Raw genomic sequence first — 13,335 nt, forward strand, 5'->3', positions numbered from 1 at the left:
GACAGCCAGCGGCAATCCGAGCCCCCCAAGACCAGCAGAACTGGGGCTACCACAGGGCTACCTTTAGTAGTCACGGGGTCCACATCAGGAGAGGCTGAACCTGATGGATAACCACATCGTGGCAGGCATCTGCACCAAAAAGTCTTCCCTGTCCGAGGTGAGGACGAAAAACATAGACAGGTGTACAGGGGGTGGGAGCTAATTTTATCTATCTACCTGTCCAATGGGGTTAGTGGGCGGGGCAACTACCCATCAGTGCTGCCATGGAGGCATAAGGAAATAAAGCTCAGTAAGGTATGAGTGGGATTCATCCATAGTGATAGCACGAGTAGGCGTGATACTCCCAGCCATGTACAAGACTGCTGTGCAATGCAAGCTACAACAGCTGCACACAGACTCCTGTGCTCTGCTCTCCACTAGTGTTGTCCGGATCATGAACGATTTGGATCTTTGATCCGAATCTATTTTATGAGTCGATCATCCGAATCATCAAAATGAACGATTCGGATCGCAAAAGGGGCGGGGCCAGGAGCGACACGCCCCCTCTCAGCGGGCAGCGGGGTCCTGGAAGCAGAGCAGTAGAGATGGATCGCTCTGTTGGAGGGGAGGCAGCCTTGAAGGGACAGGTAGATGAGAGAGAGGGGACATGGGTGCCACTGCCAGATATGTGTAGAGCACACATACTGGCTATAACGTGCTGCTCATTACAGGCTGTCTGTTCCGTAGTGCTGCACAGTGATCACATTGGAAACTTTTGGCTCAGCACAGCTCAGTAACTTTGCAGACAGTGTGATTGAAAGGCAATATAATCCTCCTGCACTCGGCACTAAACAGCTGCACTTCACTTCTGGGAATGCTTTCTTTCACTGTGCGACCTTTTCTTTCAAAGTGTACAGATGAGCATATAGGTGAAATATATGTAAAGCATATGACTTCAGCATGTGGGTATTACGTGCAAACATTTCTGCTCTCTGCTCGTCCCTCCTCCCTTCTCTGTCCACTCCCTGCCCTCTGTCCATCTTCTCCCCTTCTCTGTGTGTCCACCCCCCTCTCCTTGTCCACAGACCTGTCCTGCTGTTCATTTCACCCCCGAATGCTTCCGGTAGTAAAATGATCCGGATCTCTTCAATGATCCGATTCGAATCATCCGGATCATTGAAAAGATCCGAACTTCCCATCTCTACTCTCCACGGCTCAAGTGACCACCACTGAGTCTGACCGGAGGAAGTTGAGGAGTATCACGTGGCTATGCTGGTCATGTGACGTGAGGCGAATCACCCGCTCTGCTGTGCGTTTCAAAGGGCGGAGTAATCCTTGTCGGCGGAATGTAGTCCCGGCTGTGTGTAGGAAGAGACTTGTTGCATGATGATCTTGTTTCATTGTAGCCGGGGAGTTGTGTGCATCCGCCTGTTGTCGTCCTCGTTCGCTGCCCAGGCGTATCCGGGTACACGATGAGCAGGTAGGTGACCACAGGGGTGCCTATGACTTCCGGTCACTCTGGTGCATGGCTGTACCACCGGATGCTTTATTACTGTGTCCATTATCGGATGTGCTCCAGTGTCTAGTGATGTTGTCACCTGTGTTTTGTGTCATTATCATCTGTGTCAGAGGGCGTTGCCCACTTGTTATTGGTCACCAGCGCTCTTGTCTGTTTCTTTTTTTGGGTTCTTGATAGATAAACTAGGTTAGGAACTAGAGATGTCTTATATTTGACTCAGTCTTTGATTACTGAATAGACAAGGACTGAACAAGAGTGTGTTCGCATCGTTCTAGTAACCTTCATCCCTTACAAAAGGTACATACACACCCGATTTTGGTTGGCCAATAACTGACCAATTTTACCACATCCATGTAGTATGAATGTCAACAGATTTTGAATACTTAGAACAGAATGTGTAAGTAAACTCTCATGCCGGATCCACACTATAAGCGCTTTTTCTGAGCGATTTGTGATTGATTAGTGCTTTTTAAAAATTTCTCCTATTCACTTTCATTAAAATCGTGGTATAAATAGCTGTGATTTTTTTTCACATACGCGATCATAGTGATTTTTGCACAATTTTTACTGTGATTTTAATGAAAGTGAATGGGAGAATTGTTTTAAAAGGCACTCAGAAAGCGCTAATTAATCACAAAGTGCTTAAAGTGTGGATCTGGCCTTAAAGGGAACCAGAGAGGTTAGGGGGAAGCTTTAATACATACCTGGGGCTTCCTCCAGCCCCATACGCACGGATCGCTCCCACGCCGCCGTCCTCTGCTGCCTGGATCCGCCGCCACCGGGTCCCGTCATTGCCGCCAGTCGGCCGGCGGACGCTGCCGATTCGCCGCATCACACGGAGCTTCTTCTATACCAGTACGCATGAGGCTGCCTGCTGTGCAGCCGCATGCGTACATGTATGGAGGGAGCCCCTGTGATGCGGACAATTGTCCGCGTCCGCCGGAAGTGACGGGCCCGGTAACGGCGGTTCCAGGAAGCGGAGGATGGCGGCGTGGGAGTGATCCAGGCTTATGGGGCTGGAAGAAGCCCCAGGTATGTATAAAAGCTTGTTCATATTTTTTCAGCCCGTTCCTCTCTGGTTCCCTTTAAAGTACATGGAAGGAGTAAAATTGGTCAGTGATTGGCCAATCAAAATTGAAGGTGTGACATCGTCTACATTGCTGTTGCCTCAGGGGCTCACAATTTAATCCCTACCATAGTTATGTGTTCTTATCATAGTTCAAGGCTAACTTTGGGGAAGCCAGTCAACTTATCTGTATGTTTTTGGAATATGGGAGGAGAGTGGGGGGGGGGGGGGTGTCAGGAGGAAACCCACACAAACATGGGGAAAACATACAAACTTTAGTTAGTGTCCTGGTCCAGATTTGAATCATAGACCCATCACTGCAAGGTGAGAGTGCTATCCACTATGACACGCAAGAATGTCAGAAGTGCATAGACTGCACTGTCTAATGTTCAGACTACATGTGCTGTGCTAAAACGCTATTGGCAATGTAGTGAATGGGATCAGCAGCGCATGGCAGTGCAGATGGCACGTGATCTCGGGCATTGTACTCTGATTGCAAAACCGTCTGCGCTTGGAAGTGTGAACAGAACTTTACTCTGTGCCTGTACTGATGGCACTAGCCTTTGTGAGGAACCTAATTTGAAAAGTGTAGTGTTGCAAATTGTTGCTATTTATTATATATTGCTTTCATTACCTGGGGCTTCTTCTTCCAGCCTATGTGTCCCTCGCCGCTGCTCCGCTCCAAGCTGGGCTACCAGGGACCCTGGCCAGGTCAGTGGCCTCTGCGCATACGCTCTGTTGCTTGCTGTCGCCCTCTTGTGGCCGGGGGTGTTCTGCGCAGTGCTATGGGAGCCCGCATATACAGAAGCTTCCTTCCTGGCCGGATCCCCAAGCTACTACAGAGGGGACCCTGAGCCACCGGCTTGGAGTGGAGCTGCGACAAGGGACACATAGGGGCTGGAGAAAGCCCCAGGTAAGTAAATCACTGTAGTGAGATGTATAGGGAGGCTGACATATTTATTTCCCATTAAACAATACTACTTGCCTCAGTGTTCTCCCCAGGCTCTTTTAGCCGGGTGATCCACCCAGCTAGATTTGGTGACCACCCGGCTGTCATCGGCTCGCCACCTTTACCTCCTCCTATGCTGTAAGCAGAGTTGCCGTGCATTTTCATCTCGCCCCACCCGGCTGCTTTTTCATGCCACCCGGCTACTATTTCATGCCACCCGGCTGGAAAAAAATTCTGGGGAGAACACTGCGCCTGACAGATCTGCTGATCTATTTTGCCCAGGAACGAGCATGTAGCTAATTTTGTCAGATCTGACAATGTCAGAAACACCTGATCTGCTGCATAAAGCAGAGGGACACCAAGAGCCCCAATAGTGTAATTCGTCTTGGGGACAACAAAATAAATGAGAAGTTAAAATTATACTCACAAACCAGGGTTACCAATAGGCAACCACTGTATAGGCAGGTGGGGAGAACAATCCTGACCCCACTCAGGAATAAAAAGTCGCTCTCTGTAGACAGGAAGATAGGGTAACAACCCTCCACCCAGGGTGGACTCAATGTAGTGTACAAGATACAGAGGCGCCAAAAGAATAAAAGGTAATTAAATGAACTTAAAAAACCAACTGGTTAAACAGAGGAGGCAGCGGTGGTCTTACCCCCTCCAAACAGACACAGGCAAGGACTGCGATTCAGACAGTCAACAATTTATTCGGAACTCCAAAAAACAATGCAACGCGTTTCACGGGCCATACATCCCGCTTCCTCAGGCAAAATACAGTAGGAGTCACAGCATCTGTATTATATCAGCGAGCTCGGCGCCTCTCGCTGATATAATACAGATGCTGTGACTCCTACTGTATTTTGCCTGAGGAAGCGGGATGTATGGCCCGTGAAACGCGTTGCATTGTTTTTTGGAGTTCCGAATAAATTGTTGACTGTCTGAATCGCAGTCCTTGCCTGTGTCTGTTTGGAGGGGGTAAGACCACCGCTGCCTCCTCTGTTTAACCAGTTGGTTTTTTAAGTTCATTTAATTACCTTTTATTCTTTTGGCGCCTCTGTATCTTGTACACTGATCTGCTGCATGCTTGTTCAGGGTCTACAGCTAATAGTATTAGAGGCAGAGTATCAGCAGGACAGCCAGGTAACTAGTATTGCTTAAAAGGAAAAAAAAATGGCAGCTTTCATATCCCTCTCACTACAGTTGTCCTTTAAATGACAACAGAAGTGAGAAGAATATGGAGGCTGCCATCATTTCCTTTTAAACAAGAGAAGCTGCCTGGCTTCCTGCTGATCTCTTTGGCTGCAGTGTGAATCACACTTGTGAAACAAGCATGCATCTAATCCAGTCAGACTTCAGTCAAATGTCTAATCTGCATGCTTGTTCAGGGTCTATGGCTACAAGTATTAGAGGCAGATGATCAGCAGGACAGCCGGGCATTATGCATTGTTTTAAGTGTACCAGAGACTAAGCAATAGAACGAATCAATGCTTACCCGGGACTTCCTCCAGTCCCTCGCCGTCCTCCCACGATCTGCCATTCAGCGGCGATCAGCCTCGGTAACAGGCGCAGTCGGGTCCTGTCTGGGTCTTCTACGCATGCACGGACCTCCGGTACAGTAGACCTGGACTGACGTGAGTGAAGCAATTACCGGGGCTGAACGGCAGACTGTGGGAGGACGGTGAGACACTCGCACGTGCTTATGGGGCAAGCCCCGGGTAAGTATTGATTTGTTCTAATGATAAATGTCAGCCTCCGTATTCCTATCACTTCAGGTGTGCTTTAAGGCTTCATACTTGCTAAACAGTGTAGGTAACCATGAGTTTTACAGCAACGCATGGGACCTTTTGTAGCTGTCTATTGCAGTACCAATACAATTCAGTGACATTGAATGGGACAGCACTGTGTTGCATTGTGCATAAGCGGGAACATCAGGCACTGCAATCTATGCAATTCTGATGTCATCCATATTGGATACTATATGCACTACATATAGACTTTATATAGTGGGGATGAGACCTAAACAGACCAACATTTATGAAACGTGATTAAAAACTAGGGCCTCATTTTATCGTGCGCACTGTGCTAATATATTGTTTTTCTGTGATTTCTGTCAGGTGGTCTAGCCCTGGACACATTGCTTTTCTATGGAGACCATGAACAATCAGCGTTTTTCATTCAATTATGTGGAAATACATATCTGCTTCTGATGATTTGGATCTAATTTCAGCTGCTGTTTTTCTTTAAATAAGGCAGGACAGCCTCACTATATAACAGGATGGCTGGCTGCGTGGGTCTGGCCATGGTAGTTGCGTTGCAGCTGTTGTTGTCCCCCGAACTGCTGGCAGGAGAACTTGTGTCCGGGACGCACGCACGAGACACTTCTGGAAAACACCACGGTAAGAAAGGTTTATTTGGTTTTCCATGGTTTGAAGCAGAAAGAAATTTAAGCATGTGCTGTGTGGCAGCATAGACCTAGTCTTTCACACACCTGGATAAATGTAGGCTCTGTATGCTGTCAGTGCGGATCTCTCTCTTATCAGGAAATTACATATGGATTACTCTTATCTTCAGACTAGAAATGGAATGCAGAATATTCTTGCTATGAACAGGCAACATTTTTTTTTCTTTCATTTTTGATGCATTTACCTCACTGTTTTTTATAAATGTTGTCGGTCTCTTACTGTGTGGAAAAAAAGTAAAACGAAAAAAACTTGACAGCTACCTTATTTGCTGCATAAAGTATCGTGATGTGGACTGCGCGCCCCCCAATCCTCCTCTGGGTCGCCATCTTTCACCTGGAAGCAGTACTGTGCAGTTCGGCAGACTGTCAACAGGCCTGCACACTTAGAAACCCTCAGCCCTCGCAAGGACACCATGCGTTCTCAAGGACACCATGCGTGCACTGATACATCCTGAAGACCGCCGGGAGTGTGGTCGCAACAGCCAAGGGCTTCTAAGTGTGCATACAAGCTGCCAAACTGCTCAGACGCGGCATGTAAGGCACAGTACTACTTCCGGGTCAAGGTGACCCAGTTTGACTAGTTCAAGGTGCAACGTACCAAAGGAATCTCCCAATGTCTAAGGGCCCATTTCTACTAGCCCCCGTGCGCGGCTGGGAGACGCGCGCCGGCACTTCTGGGTCTGAGGGAATGCAGACGAATCCCAGAAGCCGTGCCATGTACGGCTATGGAATTCGCAGCAAAAACTGTGGGCAATGCCGGCCGAATCGCAAGGGCAAACTATTCGGCCGGCGGCGCCATTATTTCCTATGACAGAGTTTCCCCAAGCGATTTGCCTGCGGGGAAACTTTGCGGATTCGGCCCTTTTTCCGCGCTAGTGGAAAAGGGCCCTTAAGCTGGGCAGTACGGTGGCGCAGAGATTAGTGCTCTCGCCTTGCAACACTGGGTCCCCGGTTCGAATCCCAGCCAGGTCAACATCTGCAAGGAGTTTGTATGTTCTCCTAAGGGTCTGCGTGGGTTTCCTCCGGGTACTCCGGTCTCCTCCCACATCCCAAAAACATACAGATAAGTTAATTGGCTTCCCACTAAATTGGCCCTAGACTATGATACATGCACTACATGATACATACATGGACATAGGACTATGGTAGGGATTAGATTGTGAGCCCCTCAGAGGGACAGTTAGTGACAAGACAACATTATACTCTGTACAGTGCTGCGGAAGATGTCGGCGCTATATAAATACTAAATAATAATAATAAATTCCCCTAACAATGGAGGAAGATAGATCATAGTGTCGTCCCCAGCAACGAGCATTACCTGATCCATCCTCCTGCCGGTGGGTATACATGACGGCTCACGGCGTGCGCGAATGTGAGAGTTCAAAAAATCACGGCACTTTGTGCAGGAGTTGTTGGGGATCTCAAAGATCAGATTCTCTGTGGTGGTCGTTATTGCTGCGTGTCACCAAACGTCACTTGTGTAATCGCGCAGCTGTAGCCACGTTGTGAGATCATGGAAATGATCGCTCGTTGCACCAAAAAAAAGAGAAAAAAAATCAGATTGACGTAAAAAATGCATAGTGGGTACGGGCCTTACGTGTGCCTAACTTGGCAGACAGACTTGGTTTAGACCAGTGCTTGCCTTGATAAAGAAATCTTTCATGATTTCCCAATGTTGTAGAGGAGAGTGCAGGTTCATTATTTACTACCTTATCTACACAATCAGTTCTAGGTATTCAAATTCTGTTGGCCCTCATACTACATGGAAAAGGTCAAATTGGGCAATCAAGATTGGATGTGTGTAGGCACCTTTAATGCAAAATTACTACCACGCTTCTGATATACTTTCTTGGGATCTTGTGAAGTGTAGGTGTTGCTGAGTCACTTAAAGGAATCATCAGGCAAATCTATTGCAAATCTGAGTTACTTACCTGCGGCTTTCTCCAGCCCCTCGCAGCTGTCTGTCCCATGCTGACTGCTCCGCTCTCCGCCGCCATCCCAGGCTCCCCGCACGGTGCAGAGGCCAACCTAGAGGTCGTCCTTACTGTGCCTGCGTGAAGCGCCACTGTCAAGCAAACCCACGTTGTCAGCTGCACCTGTGCAGTATGCCACGGACAACGTGGGCTGGATTGACAGCGGTACTTCACACAGGCACAGTAAGGACATCCTCAAGGACAAACTCTCTCCGTGGGACAGACAGCTGCGAGGGAATGGAGAAAGCCCCAGGTAAGTAAATCAGATTTGCAATAGATTCGCCTGATGATTCCTTTAAAGGATACCTTAGGGCAGGGGTCTCAAACTCGCGGCCCGCGGGCCATTTGCGGCCCTCGATTCAATATTTTGTGGCCCTCGCCGGCAAAAGCTTCCTTATAGTTCGCTTCAGTGCTCCCAAGTAATCCGCCGCATCCCGGCGCTAAACGAGGGCTGCAGAGCCCCCAAATCGCCCGGGGGGCAATCCACCGGCATTTCCTGGAAGGGGCATAGCTTTCAGCTTCAGCTCTGCCCCTCCTGACGTCAATCGCCGCACAGATCGCCGCCTCTCCCCGCCCCTCTCTGTGAAGGAAGAGTGAGAGGGGTGGGCAGAGGCGGCGATGCGCCGCGATTGTGAAATTCCTTATGCGGCCCAGCCTCATCCTGACTGCCTCCTGCGGCCCCCAGGTAAATTGAGTTTGAGACCCCTGCCTTAGGGCTTTTAAAAACGGGGGTGGGGGGAATCAGGCATGTGTAGGAAGCTCTGCTCATGCTCACCGCTTCCCCTATTCTTCTCCGTCCTCCGAAGTTATGCTCTAAAGACCTCCCAAAGCTTCTCCCATGTCGGTGAGCAGTGCCCAGGTGCTGCTGGGTGACGTGCATCCTTAAATCGAATGACCGTGAGCGCTCTGCGCATACACACGACGACACAACTACGATCCCAGGATGAAATCTGTTACAACTTCTTCTCCTTTTTCTTATGCGTATGGTTCATTAGAGCATGTTAAGCGGTAGACCAGCTTTGGCATTTTCTTATTTCACTTTCGTAACTAGGCTCTTTAATTCTTAGTTTCAGCCATCAGAGTGGTATCAACGGCATAGATCAGAATCTGGCTTTCTCAACCAGGGTTCCTTGAGGACTCTGCAGGGGTTTCTTGGCATTTTACCCTATCGTGGGGGAAGTATAATAGAGCACACTATAATAGGTGGTACTGTAACTAGAAGCACTAAATTGGGTGGTCAGGAGACAGTATAATAGATGGCAGTGTAATAGGAGATAGTGAAATTAGCAGCCTAACCTATTTAAAGACCATGCCTCCTGAAAAATAAATGTAGGGGTTCCTCGAGACCAAAAAATTGTTTGCAGGGGTTCCTTGAGATCCAAAAGTTATTTACAGGGTTCCTCCAGGGTAAAGAGGTTGAGAAAGGCTGGATCAGATTGTTAATATTCCTGCCCCCTGTTTTAATTCCAGCATGTGACTCATCCAAACCAGCTTTCCGCATTACATATTCGCCATACAAGTTAAATAATGAGACATTGGCCTCAATTCACTAAGCTTTATCAAACGTTTGATAATTTACCTCATGGGTAAAATCTAATTTTGAATTCACAAAGGTGTTATAGATATATTGAACGTTTTTATCAATAAAGCATTCGATTAATATATAACACCTTATTGAATTCAAAATTAGATTTTAGCCATGAGGTAAATGATCAAACATTTGATAAAGTGTTTCATAAAGCTTAGTGAATTGAGGCCAATATGCAACCTTGTCACACTCCTTTACCAGTTGGGAACCAGTCCGTTATTCCATACTCTGTTCTAACTGTTGCTTCTTGGTTTGCATATGGATTGCTCAGATGGCAAATGAGAAGGCCTGGCATATATGTATTTCCATGAGAATCTGCCCCCATGCTTACATTTTTGTAATAGTTTCAGTGAATGACAATAGTTGATCATAGATATTATAGGGAGGAAGGTTGATAGAGCTTGGAGAAGGTAGATAAGCTTCAGATTCCCAGCTGCACAGCTTATGTTTTTAATACCATTAAGGTAACAAGATTTTTTTACAGTCCGTTTCCACTGAGTGTGAATTCACATTGCGAAAATTCGCATTAGCACTGGCACCACTGCAATTTCAATGGAGTCATTTCCATTGAATGCGTTTTTTTTTTTGTTTTTTTTTTTATGTGTTTTTTTTATTTATTTATTTTTTTTTTATCTGTTCCGCTGTGGAAAAAACGGACTGCTTGATGCAGATTTTCGCACCATCTGTTGTTTTGCATGCAGATCACATATAATAGAATTCACATTTTTGCAGGTTTTTTTTTTATTTTTATTTTTTTTGATGCAAATTTTTGCATCCAGTTTCCCAATTAAAGAGGAGCTGTCAGCCATACTATCCAAACACATACATAAGTAGATAAGTACTTGCGTTACTTACATATGTGCGTACAAAAAGGCAGGCCGGGCATCAGTCCCTTTAAGTTTCTTTAATGCAGCATCTTGCCAAAAAGAATATTGCAGTAATACATTCGTATATGGTCATAAACGGATGGATCAAACCTGCATTGTTGAGAGTGTTCGGGGAGTGCGGGGTGCGGGTGACCAGGGGTAGATGGACGGCACTACAGCCGTTTCGCGCCCGACTGGCGCTTGTTCACGTGCTCGCGTCCTTGGTACCTTTTTGTACGCATATTGATAGACTGTCATTTACAGATTTTGAAACCGGTGCACGTCCAAAGCTTCAGTCATATGCCATATGTTTGAGTGATTGGAAGAGGGGAAGTATTGATTGAACAACAAGCAAATGCAGAGCCTGCCCCCCATGCACATATACTGGGTTTGAGTGCCAAGTGTTTTTCTGTTCTACATTGTACTATTTTTACTTACATATGTATTGCACTGTCCACGTTTTTATTTTAGTGATTTTACTACAGTAAAAAAAGAGAAAATCCTTTTTAGCATTTCTCATTATGTGTGGCTCTTTTGAAGCCAATCCTGCTGTCATTTCCTCCCTTACTCTCCTCTGCCTGATTGTGCATGCATTGCCCGTCCTTCACTATAGAAAGAGCATAGTCTCAGCTTGAGAAATATTGGCCAATCAGAGAGGAACAGAGGTGTGGGCGGAGAAAACAGGAGAGAAAGAGGCTTCAGCCAATCTGGCTGCATTAGTTAGAGACACTGAAGCGAAAAAAAATTATGATATTATGATTTGTATGTGTAGTACAGCTAAGAAATAAAACATTAAGTTCAGATACATCATTCTAATTGTTTCCAGTACAGGAAGAGTTAAAGTGGACCCAAATTAAAAATACAAGATTTCAGAAATAAAATCTATTTTCTAAATTATAATAATAAATAGCAGCCTTTTTTCAGCTGCATGATCGCAAATATAAAATATTTTACATTTATTGGAGGAACCCCTCCCTTCCTTTCAAATTGCCGGTATTTTTCCGGCAAACTGGAGGAGTAAATGGTGTCCGGCAATGGAGGAATTGCTAATGGCTGCCCCCAGTATAACCCTAGCCATGAAAAGAGAAGGGTGAAAAGCATGCACTGAAATGATCATAGGTTTGAAGGAGTGTTTATTTATCTTTGTATGTGTCAGAGTGGTGCAACTAAATATTTTTAATAAAAAAAAAATGTTTGGTTTGGGTCCGCTTTAAGAAACTGCAGTTGTTTATCTCTATGCAAAAAAGCAATTAAGCTCTGCGACTTTCAAAGTCGTGGAGAGGGCTGTTATCTGACTTTTATTATCGCAAGTGTTATTGAACTATTTACTTTTTCTCTGCTAGAGGAGAGGTCATTAGTTCACAGACTGCTCTGAAAGAATCATTTTGAATGCTGAATGTTGTGTAATCTGCACATATTATAGAATGATGCAATATTAGAAAAAACACTATATACCTGAAAATAAAAATGAGAATATTTTCTTTGCTGCTAAACTTCTAGTAATTATTCATAGTACACAACCAATTCATTATATCATATTTTTTTTCTGCTTCAGTGTCTCTTTAAGTCTGGGGTGAATTAGAGAAGCAAAAAAAGACAACCCAGCATGCCCTGCAACTTCCTTTGTGCGGCATTGTACCAAATAAGAGTCAGGTAAACTGGGGAATGATCATTTATCAACAAGAAAAGTAATGGTGATTTTAACTTTTGGATTACCTGGTTAGCATCCATATTACTTGTTTACCAGCTAAAAATAAAGAATTGATTTTATGCCTGACTGTTACACTTTAACATTCTTCTTCGTTTCCTGTGAAGTCACACTCCTGTCATGTTGCTATGGAGGATAAAAAAACATGTGAACATTTGCATTCAAAATGCATATTTTCACAAATTTGCATTAAAAACGCACGTCTGCTACTTTACTCCAATCGCATGCGAGACAGTGGAAATGGGCCCTTACAGTATTAGGGAGAGATGCTAGTTTGGGCTGGTTTTTATGTCTACCCCCTGACTTGGGGCTTCCTCCCACTGTGTGTGTTGCTCTGGAGTTTTTGCATCATAAATGTTTGAAAATCTAAGGGTGCATACACACGTGCAATTTTTGATTGGCCATCAAACTATGGAAATGTAATCAAATAAGGATGAGTGACCTACATCTGGCATATTTGCCCGATTCATCTGGGGCACGAAAGTCAGACGATTGTTCTGCAGATATTGTGCATTAGGCCACTGAATCTGTTCTACTGAATGCACACCTCATGCATAATGTCGTTTTTTTGCTTGTACACGTAGTGCTTCAATTTGTTGGTCATTTGCAATATTGGTGTGCGGAAACAACGTTTTTCCATCACCATCGCAGGTAATGTCATTGGTTGTCTGTTTTTGGCCAACTTTTGGTGGTGGTGTGTGTGGGCCTTTCGAATCGATAAAAATATCAAATACAATTAAAATCTATTTTTGAAATAAAAAAATCCCCCTTGATCGGTATTAGTTTTTTGTCAGTTGAGCATTGATGGGGAGAACATTCTTTGGGAGATCCAACATGGCTGGGAGCAGGGGGGGGCACGGATAGTGGTATGAGAACTAGGTTGCTGTTAGCTTTATTGCATCCAGCAGTATAAAGCTTGTGATGGTGTGAGTGATATTAGATTAAACCTCTGCTGAGATCTTATCTAAAATGGAGTGATGCGAGGTGGTAAATATTGATGATTTTTTTTTTTTCATTCAGAAACGTGTCTAGTAATGAGGCATTATCTTGATGTAGGAAGTCATTCTGTGGCTCCTGCAGAAGAGGGTTGTTTCCTTTGTTTAGAATCGTGTTGTGGTTATTTTGAAGTGTGGGAAGTAATGAGCCCCATTGGGATGATAAACTCTCTGTAAATGGAACAGCTGAGAGATTGGCTTGTTTGAGGTCTTTTAGCGGTAGGAGCT

The 13,335-nt window shown here is 45.3% G+C and overlaps 1 protein-coding gene across 2 annotated transcripts in view; it reads left to right on the forward strand.

The window, feature by feature from the left end:
• Positions 1 to 1,303: 1,303 nt before the first annotated feature.
• ADAM17 (ADAM metallopeptidase domain 17) overlaps positions 1,304 to 13,335 on the forward strand; it is a 109,870-nt gene continuing 97,838 nt past the window's right edge. Inside the window, exons 1-2 of one of the 2 annotated variants that reach the window (XM_068280316.1) lie at positions 1,304 to 1,459; positions 5,631 to 5,912. In XM_068280316.1, coding sequence (XP_068136417.1) covers positions 5,792 to 5,912 — 121 coding nt within the window. In that variant the 5' untranslated portion in view covers positions 1,304 to 1,459; positions 5,631 to 5,791. The remainder of the gene's footprint in view (positions 1,460 to 5,630; positions 5,913 to 13,335) is intronic. The other variant, XM_068280315.1, reaches the window with a different exon arrangement.

This window comes from Hyperolius riggenbachi, chromosome 4 (genome assembly GCF_040937935.1).
Source record: "Hyperolius riggenbachi isolate aHypRig1 chromosome 4, aHypRig1.pri, whole genome shotgun sequence".
NCBI lineage: Eukaryota > Metazoa > Chordata > Amphibia > Anura > Hyperoliidae > Hyperolius > Hyperolius riggenbachi.